An 18,230-nucleotide genomic window follows, 5' to 3' on the forward strand; every position below is an offset into this window, starting at 1 on the left:
AAATATTCAAAATAAAACTGAAAACCAGAAAAAAACAAACAATAATTGAATACTGCACAGCGACGATATAGAAGGAAAAATTACAGTTTACAAGGTATTAACATTTTAAAGCGATTAGAATCAAGTTTCTCGCATTGTGGTCGAATGAAAAATCCAAGTCCGTGTAAACAAGCTCTCTAAACTGTCAAAAAAGTGAGGTTAAGCATTTTCATGCATTGCTCTATAAAATTTGACAGTTGAAATTCACTCAGTTTGTTTGAATTCATTCATGAACGTTATACCGCAATTCACCACTTCATTTGCAGTGTTGCCGATAACTTAATCTGAAATATGTTAAACAGTGCTGCCGAAACGGATATTTCGTGTCCCACCATTCTTGCATTGGTGAAAAATATATTCAACATTCTTGCATTCTTTGACTTTTAAAAAATCATAACAAAATCAGGAAAAGTTTTAAAAATATCTTTTCAACTGATTTGTTCTTAAAAATGTGGACTCTTTTGATAAAAATTAAGAAAAATAGGGGTTAGGTCTGACAAGAAAGGTCTATTGAGTTCCTTACTTCATTTTGGCATTTTCACACAAAATTACGCATCATTTTCTTGTTAAAATTATTTAAATTTTCATTATAGTAGTGAGCTATGGTGGCCCCCAAACGGCTGACCTATCTTGCCCCCAAGCGTATGTCTTCTGTTGATGTCCGTTTTTTTTCAAAACCAAAAATATCGAAAAACCAAAACAAAACTAGTGTTTCACTTGACATTTTTTTACATTGATTGAATGTACTGCAGTGCGAACTGTAGTAGATAAGACCTTCCCAGAAAATATAAATAGAGCACACAAAAATATCAACATTCATGGTTGCTAGTTTTATTGTTTTTCTCTCCGCTAGTCTGTTATTTAAAGTGTCTGTAACCGTAACTAATAACAGCTAATCCACGGTAACAGCTGGAAAAGCAGTCGTCAACAATGTTGTATACCTATTCTACTCTAACTATAAGACATATCATCCATTAATAGTTTGCTGATAATTTTTCTGTTCAGTTTTTCAAGTCGTCGTGTTATACTATAATTATAAAACGAATGATAAATCACATTACAAAATATCTCACACTTATCATTCAGCTTATCGTTACTTTAACTCGTATGATCTACACACTGTTATGTAAGATACTTCTATAGTTTTTGAAACGTTGTATAGTAAACGAATTATGTGATTATCACAATTACAACTGAAATGGATAGTGTATAATTTGAACTATACACTGTAAGATTTATTTCTACTCGGGCAGTCGCTTCTATTGGAATATGACAGGCGTGAGTGTTGATGAATGTACACTGATAATATAAATTCGTAAATGTAATGAAATTGATCGTGCATTGCACGAGTTCATTCGTCGTTTTCTGACGTATAGCAACAAGGACTCCATATTCTACCTTTATTGAAGCTCTTTTGACGTTAGCGGTTTGACGAATGGTGCTCGTAAATATTATTAAGACGTTCGTATGTAGCAGTGAACAATTCGTTTGTCTAATGAAGCCGTTTCGTAATAAGCCAACGAAAGTCGTTTCGTGATTTTCACGAAAAACTCATAATAAAAAATAATAGTGTTTCAATAGAACTACGAATGATTCATCCTATGTACGAAAAATTCGCATATTTTATGAAAATTGTCTGTACGAAACTAAATCGCATCCATTTACAAATATATTATATCAAATATAGGGGAGCCCGGGTAAGTTGGCGGAATCTCTTTTTCTCTGATTCTATTAGACATATAGCGCTGCCTCTTTTTGTGTACCTCAAGTTATGTGAAACCCATTATCCAATGTGTTTTTGTTGCAAAACCATTTGTTTGGTGGAAGTTGTGGGTGATATTGTGTTTTTGAGCATACCAAGTAAATTTTCTAAATTTTAAATACTTTGCGTTATTTTGGGTGATTTTCAATCTATTTCCCGAATGATTATATTTACAGTGCAAAAAAGTCATAAAAAAAATTTATTTCTGGAATTCACTCCAAAGTAAGAAAATCTTTTTCTTGTGTATCTCGTCAATGCAGGAAACATTTATTCCGGCCAATCGCATAAAGAATTTCGAAAATTTGCTTTGGAATAGGGAGTACGCGTCAAAGTCAAAATAACGTGGTATTGAAACTGAAATATAATAGCAAATGTCGGTTAATATACAGATATCATGAAAAGACATTCAGCACGTTGCAAAAGGACCCTTGAAGTAATTGAATCTCCATTTGATTGCTTAGTTTTTGGCGTGTCCACACATACCGCCAACTTACCCCGGGGCCGGGGTAAGTTGGCGGGTTTTCCGCGTCACATATTTTTGTCTCTAAAAATGGATACAATGCATCAAACATTTCATAAAAATCAGAGATGTTGCCAACGGTCTGCTCTTTCATGCCACGTGTTCTATTTTGCAAGATCTACCTACATCAAAGCGGTAAACATTTAAAACTGAAAACACCGCCAACAGGCCCCGGTCTCCCCTATTCTATCAGTGTATTCCCTTGAGTTTCAATCGGCCGATAGAATCAATTATGTTTGGGTATTTCGTCGCTATTGGTCTATCGAATTCTGCGTATAGTTTCAAATCGAGTTGAGCTCGTTATAGCCATTAAAAAACCTGTTTTAATCCACCTAGCGGTGCAATTGTGCCTTTCTCATTTCTCTAATCTATGACTAATAATCAATATAATTGTGAAAATGTATATTACATCCTTAGTACTCTTTGCACCTATACACAATGGTTCGCCAGCCACGAACCTGATGAGCAGAGTATCGACGGTAACACACTTGAAACAAAATAAAATATCTGAGTTTCTGCCCCATATAAGACAAAAGAAATAGGGACGGCGCCGGTGGTTGAGTGGTAATCGTGACCGCCACCCATGCCAGTTGGTCTGGGTTCAATCCCATCCGAGGTCGTTGAGATTTTCTGAGGTGAAAACGTCTTTCTTCGGAAGGGAAGTAAAGCTGTTGGTTCCATGAGTTGATGGGTCGATATCTAGTCCAGATAGTGGAGTCACCTCTCTGGTGTCCCTGTAAGGTCTGATAAGTCGGCATGATCGGTAGTAGTGTCCAGACACTTTTCCAACTGCTATAATAAAATAAAAATACTCCTTTCAATAATCATACATCCTATCTGTCTATTTTCTATTCACAGAACCCATATGCCAGTGGTGTCGACGTGGCGTTCCACCAAATCAAACCGGCATCCTTGGTACGACAGAGGGAACAATCTTTTGTTCGGAGTCCTGCTTTTCCCAAAGTAGGCGTGCTTCATTCAAACGTGCTAAAATGTGCGATTGGTGCCGCCACGTGCGCCATGCCGTCAGTTACGTGGATTTTCAAGATGGCGTCACCCAGCTGCAGTTCTGTTCGGACAAATGTCTCAATCAGTACAAGATGCAGATTTTCTGTAACGAAACGCAAGCCCATCTGGATATGAATCCACACCTGAAGGAGAAAAGTGTTTCAACAGGTAGCAATAGGTCAGCTTTCATATTTTTCCTTTTTCTACATTACGTCTCATTTTAGGAAGCCTCATAACTCCCGATCTGTGGTTGAAAAATTGTAAAAGTCGCTCCATTTCACCGGCGTCCGACCGATCGGAATCGATCTCTCCTGCTCCCTCGCGCCCATCACCGGAACCATCTCCTGTTATGCTATCGCCTCCTGTCAAAAAACCGCTCATATCTGTGGCCCCACCCTCAAAATTACTATCGAAAAATCTTCAAGCGGCCATGACACGATCAGTTGCAAAATCAAATCGAAAGCGCCGATCTGGCCTACGTCCACATCAGCAAGCCGTACTTCACTGCAGAAGAAACTCGAATAGCAAAGTCAATTTTCCCCAAGGGAATAACAACAATAACTCTAACGTGCTGAACAATAATTTGAACGTCACCAGTTCCCCAAGTATACCGAAAGCGGTCACATCCATCGGTGGCAACGTTCAAGACTTGCGGTCCAGTATCGTGATTCCGAAACTTTCGCACCCAACGAAATTCGAAAACCGGGACGCTTCATCAACTCCTCGTCCTCAAATTAACATACCATCACCTTTCCTGCCGAATGCGACTATGCGGCATCCATTCTTCCCACCAAACCCAGCCTTCCGTTACGGATCGCCACCGTCTCCTCAAAACACAATGCCACCACCTCCCCCTTTGAACAACCCACTAACCAATCTGGATGGTTCTAATCGGCAACAGCCATCGTTGTTAGGTTTGTCGGCTCCACCTGTAACCATACTTGTTCCATACCCAATTGTTATTCCTCTGCCGCTTCCAATCCCTATACCAATTCCGTTGATCGACTTCCTTAAAGCAACGGTTCCAAAGACGACCACGGAACCAGGTGGAATGAGTGATTCACCATCATCGAATACCGTCGAATTTCCAATCAACTTCAGTGATACTCGGGAAGCGATAAGTGAAGCTGAACCGGACGAAGACATCGGTGAATCTCCATTAGATTTCACTATTGTCAACCATGAACAGCGACGGCAGAGGGAGGTTGAGCAAGTTGCGACTACTGTTCGAGCTAGCAGCGTAGAAAGCTATTCCTTGGAGGCAATGAATTATGGCGAGCGGAATACGGGAGTTGAGGGTAGAAGTCCGGAACAAAAGTTACCGAAATTTAAGATTACCAGAGTGAATACGAGATTGGTTGAAGGTGAGTCGATGGAACGTACCACGAATGGTGTGGAGAGCGCAGAACAGCGATCGACCAAGGATAGTGACGCTGAAAGTAGGGAAATGGTAGAACGTAGTAGGCCGCTTCGAAAGCGAAAACGATTAGTGGTGCATCACGAGGAAGCTAGCGTAGTCGGGTTTAGGGAAAGTGATTCTGGCGATGCTAAGGGATAAGCTGAGGTAGGAGGAATGGATAATTCGGGGTGTCCGATTTTTCAGATATATAAAAGAATCCGTGTTATTTCGAAATAGTGACATTTTGAAATTCAATATTTTGTCGACTTATGTTTAGCCCTGGAACGGCTAAATTCTCTGCTCTGTTGCTGAAATCGATGTGACTGTGTTATAACGTTCGTTTTTACTTCAGTGATATTCCAGTCTGATGAAACAAAGAGCTAAGCTCATAACATTAAAGTTTGAGCGAGTGTAGACGCCTACGTAACTAAAGATTCAGATGAATGAGTATTGAGCGCTTGAGGGTCACTTTAACAATAAGAGTTTCAAGCAGTCAAATTTTCAAATCGTTATGTTTAAACTTTACTCAAAGAAGATTGAAGTTGCTGTTCACATTGAGACGGAAAGCTCTGATATTAGGTTTCAACCTACTCTTGCGATGGATAGACAGGACTGTTGAATACATCGGAAGTGATCTGCAAATAAGATCAACGATTCGGCTGAGGACTGTGAGATAAATATTTTTTGGAATAATCCCATAGCATTTTCTACTTTTCAAAAATGTATAAAATGACGAAATACTATTTTAAAGACTGCTCTGAACTTGTTTATGAAACTCATCGAATGTACTATTAAGGAAAGCTTCGTATTGATATTCGATTTGATGAAGAGCAGTTTGGATGTCGTCGGTATTATGGCACGTTAGACCTTCCACATCTGATAGTCCTCATTGACCAGTATCGGGAAAACCAGATGCTCGCTAACAACTAACATTATAGTATCTGGATCCATCTTAGCCCATGCAGCCACTTGGCAAGGGCTACGTACTCAGCTTCGGTACTAGACAAGTTCACGCACTCTTGTTTATGGCAGCCTTATCTGATGAGTTCCCGAGCAAATTATCAACTACAACTGAATTGAAGCGGATCGTGCGAGGAACTAGAACTGATTGAAGCGGATCGTTCGACACCAGATGCGATTATCAGAGAGGATCATCAGACTCCATAACGGGACAAGCGTATGGATAAAGTGGAGTTTAATACAATGCAAAACGATGAAGAAAACATAGAAGAGTTCGTGAAGAACTCCCAAGAAGAAAGCGACAGATTGTGGTTATACATTGGAGGAACAAAAAAAAACTATTGAAAGATCGGTTGATTGCGGGAGTTCGAGATCACCAGAAAAGAAAAGGGTTACTCAAAGCCAGTGGATGATATGGTGAAGAAAATTCAAGATCATCAGCAGTGCCTCGAATACGGCACCCTCAATCACCTCAAGAAGGTCTGTCGGGCGAAGACAACGAAGAAGAGATTCAGGAGCAAATGGAAGACCCTGTAGGAAGCACGGAGACCTCTGACGATAAAGAAGAATGCGAGTTCGTCAATATCGCGAAGGTCGACAATGTGGATACAAAAGATGCTGGCAAATTCATGGTACAACTGAAAGTAGTGGATGGCATTGGAACAATTAAGCCTTTGGAGATACAGGGTTGCCAAGTTGCAAAGTGCAATTACATCAGAGTTGATTGAAGGGTTTATTGTTGTACTATTCCACACATTCCGGGCGGCAAGGACCGCTTTTAAACGGCAGAGGAGTTTGCAAAGAATTAGACACTAACTCCTAAGGCTACGGTTGCTGTGTCGTGTTGGCTAAGATCAAGAGTCACACGACGTCAGCTGAAAGGTGCACTGACGAATTGAAGACTATCGTGGAGGGTCTCTTCCCGAGGCACGAGCCAACCGCATGGCCGCCTTCACTATACGTCGATGCAGAGGTGAAAATATTGGTGACAATCGAGTCTCCAACGACGAGATCCTTACAATGGCAAAAGTACTGAAAACGAAGAAAGTTTCCGATCCGGACGGTATCTCCAACGTGGCTCTAAAAACCGCGATCCTGGCGTTTCCGGACATGTTCAAGACAGTGCTGTAGAAAACCCTGGACGAATGCTACTGCCCGGATAGATGGAAGATCCAGAAGATGATGCCTGTGCCGAAACCAAGAAGGCCACCAGGAGATCTTCAAATCGGTTTATATACCTACTGGATACTTTTGGTAAGCTTCTGGCAAGATTCATGCTCAACAAGCTGGCGAACTACACTGAAAGTGAGTACGGGTTATCGCAGAGCAGTGATGCCACAAGTACAGATTTATCTAGAAAGGTTAAGTATTTTTGGTGCAGATTCTGTACGCTAAAGATTACAGACTTTTGTAAAAACGTACAGAGTGGTCCTATGAGATCGATATGAATACGACGAAATCCGTCCTGGTAAAGTTGAAAGTATTATCACTGTGTTACGAGATATTTTTGAGCGCTGATGGTATGTCCTCACGAATTAGTTAATGTCCTTGTGCATGGAAGGCCAAACCAAACGACGGCGCCGGTGGTTGGGTGGTAAGCGTGACCGCCACTCATTCCAGTTGGTCTGGGTTCAATTCCAGCCGAGGTCGTTGAGATTTTTCTGAGGTAAAAAAATCTGTGGTCCCGTCTTCCTTCGGAAGGGAAGTAAAGCTGTTGGTCCCCGGTCCATGGGTTTGATAGATCGATATCTAGTCCAGATATTGGAGTTACCTCTCTCGCTCTGGCGTCGGTAATGAAGACGTAGAAGCCAACTTCTATTCTTACTAACAAATATCCTCACGGGAGGATTGCGCAGTAGTATATACGGCCTCCAGCAAAAGCAAGTATTGGACTAACATTCTCCTTCCGCGATCTGGCCGCCGCCGGTATTGATCAATAAACAAGTTAGGATTGCCAGGAGTTGCACATTGAAAGATGTTTCGCTACTCCCAAGTATAGTTGTCTACTGATTCCCTGTGCAACATCAGCTAGTCCAGATGGATAACAGAGTAGCAGCCGGGAATGGTTGCACAAGTTCGAGCTCAAAGTATGAAGGGCCAAACCAAACGATCGGAAATGAGCGCTAGGGGCTTTGACGTATCGGGATAGTACATCATCTGCAAGACAACGTTTACATTCGTCGAAAGATTGCTGTGCTCATTCATCTCAAGTAATTGTCCTTGAGTCGTTTTTTCGATTGTCGCGAATGAGTTTCCGAAGAACTTCATGAGGTTCCACAGCGTGTGGGATAAATGGTTCATATATGTTCACCAACGCGAGGAACCGTCGCAATCCCTTAACTGTTGTTGCTGTAGTGAAGTTCAACACGCGATGGTAGGCCAGTTTCTCGAAGGTGGTCAGTATTGTCTTGTGCTCTTCCTCGCTTGACGATACGACGGAAATATCGTCAATAAAAACCACTACAAACTCCAGGTCGCCGAAGAGCTTATTTATAAACTTTTGGAATGTTAGACTGGCATTGCAGAGCCCGAACGGCATTCGAAGGAATTCGAATAGGAAATCACCTCGCTTGGTCCGAATAGTTGTACAATACGGGCTTGTGGTGGTAATGCAAAACGGGTGTTGAGCCGATCTTTGGTCGATTTGTATAGTTCTCGTTCTATGGTGGTGTGTTTACCCCATCCGAAATATGGCAAATGACGGTCTGGTCGATCCTAGCGATGATATGCCAAAACTTCGTTTAGTCTTGTGTAATATGAGCGAGATGAAATTGGGCTTCTGCCTACTCAGATCACATATTTGCATAGTTTTCCCAGATGTCTGGCAGCTTCACAGAAAAGCGGCCCTTACACGTTCAATATTTTTATCAATACGAGTATTGACGATATTGCTTCAATGCGTCAGTCAAAGGTCCTCGCCCTCAAAAACACGACGTGTCCAGCCCACTGCAAACGTCCAATTTTTTGCGGTATGCGCGATGGATGGTTCTTCCAGCAGCTGATGCAACTCATGGTTTATTCGTCTGCGCCACGTTCCGTCTTCCATCTGCACGCCACCATAGATGGTACGCAGCACCTTTTCAGGTCCAGGTCTAGTGCGTAGAGGACCACCGGTCTAATTAGCGTCAACTTCGTGCGGTGGCGAATTTTGTTCGACCGAAGCGTCCTCCGGAGTCTAAAGTAGGCACGATTTCCCGCCAAGATCCCTCTCTGAATTTCTCCGCTGGTGTCATTGTCGGCAGTTACCAGTGATACCAAATACATGAATTCGTCGACCATCTCGATTTCGTCACCGTCAATCCGAACTTGGGATGGGAGGTTCACATTGTCGTCTCTAAAACCTCCCATGTATTTTGTCTTCGAAATGTTGATGGCAAGTCCAATCCAGCTGGCTTCAGCTTTCAGTCTGATGTACGTTTCCGACATCGCCTCAAAGCTCCGTGACGTTCAGTCAATGTCGTCGGCGAAGCCAAGAAGCTGGACGAACTTCCTGAAGATCGTGCCACTCATGTCTATCCCCGCTCTCTTTATTACACCTTCTAACGCAACGTTGAACTGTAGGCCGAATCGCGAATATTTGGTCCGTGGTGGCGCGGGAGCCCATGAATCCCGCTTGATAGTGCCCCACGAACTCTCTTGCGAATGGTGACAAACGGTGGCAAATAATTTGGGGGAGGTCCTTGTAGGCGGTGATAAGTAGTGTGATCGCGCGGTGTTTACAGCAATCCAACTTGTCACCCTTTTTGTAGATTGGGTAAACGATACCCCCCACCCACTCCTCAGGAAGAATCTCCTCCTCACAAATTTTGGCGATTACCCAAGGTAGTGCTCTAGCCAGTGTTTCACCAGCGTATTTTAGTAACGCGCTGGGTAGATCTGCATCGGCAGCTTTGTTGTTTTTCAGCCGACCGATCTCCTCTTTGACTTCTTAGAGATCAGGGGCCGGCAGCCTATCGTCTTCTGCGCGTGCTCCGAGATCCGTTGCCATATCGCCTTCGTCCTCTGCTGCTTCACCGTTGAGGTGCTCGTCATAGTACTGCTTCCACCTCTCAATCACCTCACACTCGTTCGTAAGATGGTTGCCGCCTAAGTCCCTGCACATATCGGCTTGCGGAACGTAACCTTTTCGCGAACTGTTCAGCTTCTCGTAGAACTTTCGTGTGTCGGTTACGCGGTACAGTTGTTCCATCGCTTCGCGATCTCGTTCTTCCTGTTGGCGCTTCTTTCTCCGGAGGATCGAGGTTTGCCTGTTCCGTGCTTGTTTGTATCGCTCCATATTCTGTCTCGTTTCGTGCTGCATTCTTCTCCTCTATTAACTGCTTACATTCGTCATCGGGCGTTTCCTCGATTCGGAATCGCTGTTTGCTGTAACCGCTGTTAGCAGTTACGAGGAAAAAGCGAAATACGAAAAACCTGACTTATTTTCATTGTCTTACTCGATCGCCTTGATCCTCTGGAATGCTCCCAAGACTTGATCTTTTCTCACGGTCACTGCTACCTTCTTGCTGGCAACATTCACAAAGTAAGGTCCGCTTCCTGTTTACACGAGGTATGTCCTTATTGTCTGTTTCTGTTCAACTGACTTGCCCTGTCAATGCAAGGTTGTTTTATGTAAGGTGTGACTAAATACAACATCCTCCCTTTCCAAATTTAACAAAATGTCAAAGAATCAAAAGTGAAAAAAGTCTACTTCAATTAATTAAAAATAATCAGAATATTTAGCCGGTCTTTTCACATTTCTTTTTGGTCGTTGACTATCTGTTTTTTGCAGCTTGTCTTGAACTGGTGTTTCAGCGTGTGACATCAACTCCGACTTGGTTTCGGTTGGTGCTGCGAACGGAGAATCTGCTCGTTCTCCTTCCGTATTCGGGTCTCCATAATTATACCGCTCGAATATCCTTTGCGACTCGCATCGTTCTGGCGGTGGTGAAAGTATCCTTCCCCTGATCCTACCAACTGAATCGTCCTTGTTATGTAACTTTGGTGTTGTGGGAGTCGATTTTAGGTGAATAGCACTCCTACGATAAATTCAACCATTTGCCATGCCAACCTCACAGGATTGATCCGGAAGTTTCCTAAGTAGTAGCGCTTTTTCCCAATGCGATGTTATATCCGGTCTTCGTTGGACAAGCACATTATCACCCACTTCAAGCTCAGGTAACTGTTTGCTCCGCTTATCATAACTGACTTTCGTCACTCTCCTCTTTTGTGCAATACGTTCAGTTATTTGCGAAGCCCCCGGCGGTTGAAGCTTATTTGTTATCATTGGAATCTCGTTTCGGGTATTCCTTGAGAATAGTCGTTGATTGGGACTTGTGCCAACTGAGTTTGGTGTATTCCAATGTTGTAGCAAGGCTTTTCAGAATTCAGTTCCATCTTTCATGCATTTCTTATACAATTGCTTTATTGTTTTTACGGCCGACGCCAATACCAAATCTATATTAACCCTTTGAAAGGGATATTCCGGAATTTCATGAGTGGTCATGGGTGTTCTTGTTTGACTCGCGTTAAATTCCATGCGTATTTCACAATTTCGCACATATTTTGTGATTTGGTCAGTTATTCCCGGCCAAAATAGTGCCTCTCTGGCTGCTCGCAATGTGTAATCTACACCCAAATGTGCTGAATGTATCTTTTCCATCAATTTACTACGAATACTTCTTGGTACGACTATCCTGTCACCCTTGAATACAACTCCTCTCTGAATTGTCAACTCGTTCTGTAGTGCATATTACCGTAGCAGGTCATCATCCAGCTCTTCCTTGCTTTGTGGCCACCCTTCGACAAGCACTGTTGTTAGTTTCGATGATGTTGCATCATTCCTGGTTGCTTCAGCTATCTTTCTGAAACGCTCATCCGACATACTTATATATTCAACCACATTTATATCAGCCACTTCTTTAAGTGCTGCCCTTTCGCAGTATAATACATGTCCGATCCTTGATCGTTTTGTGACTTCTCAGTTGCTGTTCTAGATAACGAGTCCGCAATATGAAACTCGATTCCTCTCTTATATTGCACCACTATATCGTAACGTTGAAGTGACATTCTCATTCGTTGAAGACGAAGAGGCGCCTCTGTTATCGGTTTTTTAAAAATATCCTATAGCGGCTTGTGGTCCGACTCTACAATCACTTGACATCGTCCCGCCACGTATTGGTCAAAACGCTTACAGGCAAACAAAATCGGTAGACATTCGCGTTCGATAGGTGCATAATTGCTTTCAATTTGTGTTAACGTTCTAGATGCATATGCCACTGGAAGCCCTTCTTGGAGCAAAACACATCCCACCCCGTACTTGCTTGCATCGCATTGGGTAACCAACTTGAGGGAGGGATCATAATACCGAAGAACTGGTGCTTGGGTAACTAAACGTTTGATTTGTTTGAAAGCTTCCGGTGCATGGATATCCCATTCAAATTCTTCATTTTCTCTCGTATTAGTCTTCGAAGCACAGCACTCACTTCCGCTAACATCGGCAGATATCGTCCCAGGTACGTGACTAAACCCAAGAATGTCCTTAGCTCCTTTTTATCCTTCGGGTTTGGTATGTTCAACACCGCTGAAACTTTACTCGGATCCGGTTTAACACCTTTTTCTGTCAAAATATGACCATAGAACGGAACTGATGAAAGTGCTATCTTGGCCTATGAACTTAAACTTAGCTTTAAACCCCTCTCTCGAAATCTTTGCATAACTGCTTCCAAATTTCGGTTGTGGTTCAGTATGGCTTGTTCCATCGTATCACCACAGCCAAATACCACGACACCATCCGCTAAACATCTTACCCCACGAATGCCAGAAATAATTTGCTGTTGTGCCTTTTGATAAATTTCTGGTGCACATGAAACTTCAAACGGCATTCTTTTCCAACGGTAAACGCCCATCGGAGTCCAAAAGGCTGTCACGTCGGCGCTGTCCTCGTCTAATTTAAGATGCCAGAATCCGTTTTTAGCATCCAGTACAGAGAAAATTTTTGCCTTGGTGAAGTCTGGAAGCATTTCCTCAATAGTTGGAATTTGATGGTTAGCTCGTTTGATCGCACGATTCAATTCCGGAGGGTCTAAACACAAACGCAGCTTATTTCCTCTTTGCACCAAAACCAGATTGCTCAGCTTATTCATATGCCTATTGATAGGCTCAATCACTTGTTGTCGTTCTAGTTCATTTATTTTTGCTTTCAATTCTGGAAGATACGCTAGGGGGATTCGACGGGGTTTTTGCTGCACTGCTGCAATAGAGTGATCAATCTCAATTTTAAATTTTCCTTCAAAAAGCCCCTCCCCTTCAAATACGTCCGCGTACTTACTCAGAATGTGTACGCACTCTTGCTGTAGTGAGTGCATGCTGTAAATATCGTGAACTTTAATAGTTCCGAGATCGATAGCCGATTGCGAAGACAATAATGCCGGGCGTTTTTTTACCACAATGAATGTTAGTTGCTTGCTCCCTTGCTTCCATCTTATTTCAAGTTCAACCTTTCCTTTAGGTGTGATATCCTTTCCCGAGTAGCACCTCAACTTAATGTTAGTACCTTGCATCTGACTTGACGGGCAAAGCTTCTTCAGATCCTTACAGCAGAGAACGTTCACTCTTGCGCCGGTGTCTACCTGAATATCCATTGACTTCACCTGTCGATTTACATCTAACACTTTCAACTGTTCCATTATTTTACCGGTGTTACTCGAGCCTTCCCTGTCCAGCTTGGCTATATCAACGAGCTCACAGTTCTCTTCGGTCTCAGATTCTCCAGAAGATGCTGAACTGTCCTCCATTTGGCGCACGTTTCGTCGCGAAGGCTTTCGCTTATCATTTTTTGAGCGACACATTCTCTTGAAATGATTTGCCTTCCGAGACATTTTTTTCCGAATGCAGGACATTTGTTTTTGTCACGTATATGTTTTCCGCCACAGTACTGACATGGTCTGTCATTGACTTTTGTCGCCGTCACGTTGAAGGTGGTTCCCGCATTTTCCTTACTGGTTGACATTAGTTCGATCTTACGGTCGAGCTCCTCGATTTGATGATGTTCGTTACTCTTCTTCACCATTTTGGCCACTGAAAGGTCTCCGGATTTGAGTAGTTCTCTTCTCATCTGATGGTCGTTAATGCCATCTATTATCCTATCCTTCAATAGTTCCTCCTGCTGCACAGCGTCATAACCACACATATTTGCTTTTTTCTTCAGTCGTTTAACGAAATCCTCAATTTTTTCATTCTCCCACTGGTGCAGGGTATTGAATTCTGCTCGTTCAACACGACAATCTCTTGCCGGGGTCAATCGTTCCTGAATTTTTCCCAAAATTCTGTAGCTTGAATATTCTAAAAGCTTCTTCGTCATCTGCCCCCAATTTGAGAGCTGCCGGAACGGGGATACTGCTCATTACGAGATATTATAATTCTTAAACGCGTAGCGACGTTTTATTTTCCGACGTAAAACAGCTTCTCGACGATAATTAAATAATACTAGCGTGAAAATTTAATCTTCTGACACCATGTTTACACGAGGTGTGTCTTTATTGTCTGTTTCTGTTCAACTGACTTGCCCTGCCAATGCAAGGTTGTTTTATGTAAGGTGTGCCTAAATACAACACATCCAAACGACGGAACGTTTACAGCATCACACAAATCAGAATGCACCAGGTCTAGCTATTCTTTTGTTCCTGAACCATTGGTCAGTAAAGGAATATGTGTCTGTTTACCTTTAAAGCATGCTTCACAATCCATGCGTACTTCATCCATGAAATCGAATTCAGCTACCATTTACTTAAGTTTCTTCAAGCTGCCTTCGTTCAAGTGACCAAGCAAATCGATGCCTTTTGCCGGAAACAACTTCTGTGGTTGCGTAACACGATATAAGCCTTCTTGAATTCCGGTGACTACAAGCTCACCGCTTTCGTCCAAGACTTCACAGATGTTCACCGTAGCTACCTCTTTGTTGTCTCGCGCTTGCAGGTAGTGCTCGCCGAAAGTAAAAATGTGTTCAGGTCCGATATTTTCAAAACGTTAGAAACCTCTCTACTCTTCCGTGATGTGGCCTCAATGTTTCTTTAGCACTTTCTTTCATTTTTTCAAATTTCATATTGAAGTTCATGTTCCTGTTGTTCGCTGTTCCGACATCGTAGTCCATGGCACTAGTTGATTAGAACGTGTAATGGTGGACTGGTGGCACGGGAACCGAAATACCACCCATCAGTCTTCACATCTCCGATTGCTAAAATGCTGTACAGTTCTTTCGGCGTTTATCATGAATCAGAATCATCCGCATCGCAAACACTCATGTCATTAGTTTCCCCATCTTTTCAGATTATCGATGGCTGGCAAAGCCACGGAGCTTCTGGTAACTCGAGCACTTCCTGTTTTGTATGCTCTTTCGTCGGTAGCAACTCCTCCTTTTTTGACACCTTCTTGGATACTTTTATAAAATTCTGGGAATTTCTACACATTAAACAGTCGTTTACTCACCAACCTACTTTCTGAAAAAAAAACTGTTAACAAACGAATAAATGACACCGAAGATTTTTCACACGCTAGGCAAAGCCTACCTCGTTTCTCATTTCGATTCTCTTCTAGCAAAATGTTATTTTTAACTAGTTCCACAGGGCTTTACTGACTATGATTACAAATCTGTCCCATTAAGATAGGAAATCCCATAAAAAATTGGAAAAATATGCGATCATGGGCAGTTTACACGAGTCGACCAAATAGAAAAATACAAACTCCGTTCCGAGCCCGAAAAATGTCCAAGGAATAAAAAACCTGTCGGTCGGTTAGTTAATGGTAAATAAGGCATTTTCGGCATCCATAGACAGCAGTTGATGTTTTTTTGTAAACTTGTAGAAAAATAATTATACATATATTATCATTCTAGTCGTAGATTCGCCGTTGATCAGATAATTGTTCAAATTTACTGCTAGCCAGAAGCGTGTGCTTAAAAAGTAGTTACGTTTCCAGAAACAATCAGAATTTCGCGGAGAATTTCATGTAGTCAACAATGTGGTTATCTTTATATATTTATAACTGTACATACAGTAATAATTTAACTAGAATTGTAATAGCCGCATCACCGGCAGTTTACTCAAAACAGCTATTGAGGAAAGCTAGTAAGTAACGAATAAAAATTGAAATATATAAAATATAAAAAAGCAGCACGTACATCTTCCAGTAACTCAAGCATATAACCTCATTCCATCCTGAACCTTCCTTCAGTTGTACAGATCCCAAAGAGAAATCTGCCCATCGGAACCGGCAGCCGCCATGATGACAGCCTTCCACATGGACACCTTCTCGTCCGAGTAGACAATATCCATCAGTTCACCCTTGTGCTCGGTCAGCACTGCCAGTGGGCGTAAACTTTTCCAAGAGAATATGCGAACCCTTCCGTCCCAGCCGGCACTGGCAAACACTTTCAAATCCTTGCGGATCCTCACTCGATGCACGCCAGCATTTTTTATTGCTATTTCAGACTTTCGGCAAAGCTCCAACGTTTTGCGGTCGAGCGAGAAGACGGTGATTTTATCGGAAGATCCTCCACAGATGCCCCGGTTTGTGACTGGATCGTAGTCCAGGTCCATTAGACATTCTTCGCCATCCAGCTGGATATGGCTTATCGGTTTCGACGTGTTCAGGTCCCAGAGAATAATCGTACCGGATTCGTACCCGGCAAGTAAGTAACTGCCTCCCTGCAGCTCGATTGGCTTAAAGCACATCACCGTACCCAATGGGGGCAGGCGAGATTGATGCGCTTTATCACCAGCGGTCAGCTTCTGACGCTCGCAGAAGGTACGCCCGCAGAGAATTGAAATGCTTGATCCCCCCTTGGGGATTATCACAGACGTCGGTGTGTTGGCTGGACTACGCTGAGGAGTGCCGAGGTAAACGAAACGACAAAAACCCACATGATTGGTGCTGACCTCGTGACGGAGGACATACGCCGAATTGGTCAGCTCCCACAGCTTGACGTAGCCCTCCTTTTCCTGAGTGATCAAGGCATCTTCGGTGTGTGTGATGTTGATGATGGGGCTGGTCCCAACCGAGAGCTGGTAGTTGGTGCGGTTGCTCTAAATAGAAGAAAAAATATGGTTACTGATTCTGTTCTACATTAGTCCGGTATATCATTCAGCAACAGGTTTTAAAGAATTGCGAAGTTTTTAGTGTACTTCTGACGGTAAAGTACCGTTATTAAATTTATTTGAGTTTATGAGTTAAAATAATAGCAATACCTGCAGATCCCACAGCTGGACGGTGCCTTTGGTAGTGCCTGCGTGTAGTCTTTCGGAAGTATGGAAGCACAGCGAATGGAATGCGCTAAGATCCGGTGATTTGAGACAGTAAACTGGATCCGGCGGAAGCAGTGCCATCGTTCGGTGATTATTATTGAGCAAACTGTAATTTTCCTTGAGCCTTTATTGCTGATACGCAGTAGGCGAAGCGATGACGGTATATTTTTCTTTCTCCACTTCGAATAATGCCAATAAAAATGAATAATCCGCTTCACCGGTAACGGTATTCCATCGTTATGCTGGGCCGGTTTGGAAGTTTGTCGACCTTCCCACGACCTATCCTTACTATTTGCCTGGATATTTTCGACTTTTCGCGTTGGAATCGGCAGTCGCAATGACTGTTGCGTTGCAGAAAAACTTCCTCTTTCCTGCCACTTACCTTCCGACCGGCCGTGCACTTTTTCGCAAACACGCACCACCGTTGCCGACCGAAATATACGTGCAAAAAAAAACCGAAATGTTTTCGTCGGTTCTTTTCCTTGCACAACTTTCTCCTTTTGTGTTTGTTTATGTGGAACAGCGATGCCAGATTTACAGATATGTCTGTAGTTTACAGACTTTTGATGGTCTCCTACAGACGTAATCAAAAATCTACAGACTTTTAAAAGAGTAACAGTGTTTAACAAAATTGTACTAGAACAATTGTATCCGAATTCGAGCGATTCCTTCATAATAGTTTTCTAATTTCAAGCTACTTTTAAAGTAATAAACTAGTGTAAATAGGATTTACACAACCATCTACAGACTTTTACAGACATTTTAATTATTCTGATACAGACATTTCACAAAAACATGTGGCATCGCTGATGTGGAAGACGGTGAGTCGGCTGTCAGTCAGCAGGTCTGTATGCAGGGGTGCCAACCTTCCAGATTTATCTGTATTCTTCCAGATTTTTAAGCGTCGTCCAGATATACAGATTTATGTTTGTCCGATCCAGATTTCAGAAAATTTCTCCAAAATTATCCAGAAAATTTTAAAAATAAAAAAATGAGATACAAAAATGCATCGTAGATTATTAAACAACCTTTTCGAGCTATGATTTTGAAAATAAAACTTTTTAGACTAGCTGGAAATTGTGTTTCAATAGCAAATTTTTCACTAAAAGCGAATAAATATTGTTGAGTTTTCATCAGCTGAAAATTTCAGCAATCCAACATGCTCACAGCTCACAGCCTCAAGTTCAATCCTCTAGCTTTTTCAAAAAAAAAAATAGGCTATCCAGACAATTCCAGACTTTTTCGAAAATTATTACAGACTTT

The 18,230-nt window shown here is 42.4% G+C and overlaps 2 protein-coding genes across 2 annotated transcripts in view; one reads left to right on the forward strand and one right to left on the reverse strand.

Moving 5' to 3' along the window:
• LOC131686746 (sine oculis-binding protein homolog) overlaps positions 1-15,562 on the forward strand; it is a 95,806-nt gene extending 80,244 nt beyond the window's left edge. The window contains exons 3-4 of the mRNA XM_058970696.1: positions 3,180-3,497; positions 3,554-15,562. Of these exons, the coding sequence (XP_058826679.1) occupies positions 3,180-3,497; positions 3,554-4,887 (1,652 nt within the window). The 3' untranslated portion in view covers positions 4,888-15,562. The remainder of the gene's footprint in view (positions 1-3,179; positions 3,498-3,553) is intronic.
• A 121-nt stretch (positions 15,563-15,683) lies between these two features.
• LOC131686747 (guanine nucleotide-binding protein subunit beta-like protein 1) lies at positions 15,684-17,550 on the reverse strand. Its single transcript, XM_058970697.1, has 2 exons — positions 16,911-17,550; positions 15,684-16,748 (listed from the first exon to the last, which is right to left on the reverse strand). Exons 1-2 carry the CDS (start codon positions 17,046-17,048, stop codon positions 15,894-15,896), a joined length of 993 nt encoding a protein of 330 aa, XP_058826680.1. The 5' UTR covers positions 17,049-17,550; the 3' UTR covers positions 15,684-15,893.
• Between the last annotated feature and the right edge of the window lie 680 nt (positions 17,551-18,230).

This window comes from Topomyia yanbarensis, chromosome 3, assembly GCF_030247195.1.
Source record: "Topomyia yanbarensis strain Yona2022 chromosome 3, ASM3024719v1, whole genome shotgun sequence".
Classification (NCBI taxonomy): Eukaryota; Metazoa; Arthropoda; class Insecta; order Diptera; family Culicidae; genus Topomyia; species Topomyia yanbarensis.

Excerpts from the sequence above, each read along its gene's own strand:
- LOC131686747 (XM_058970697.1), bottom strand. The coding sequence starts at position 17,048 with ATGGCACTGCTTCCGCCGGATCCAGTTTACTGTCTCAAATCACCGGAT. Across the intron at positions 16,749-16,910 it reads TCCAGCTGTGGGATCTGCAG|AGCAACCGCACCAACTACCA; the intron begins GTATTGCTATTA and ends TCTTCTATTTAG.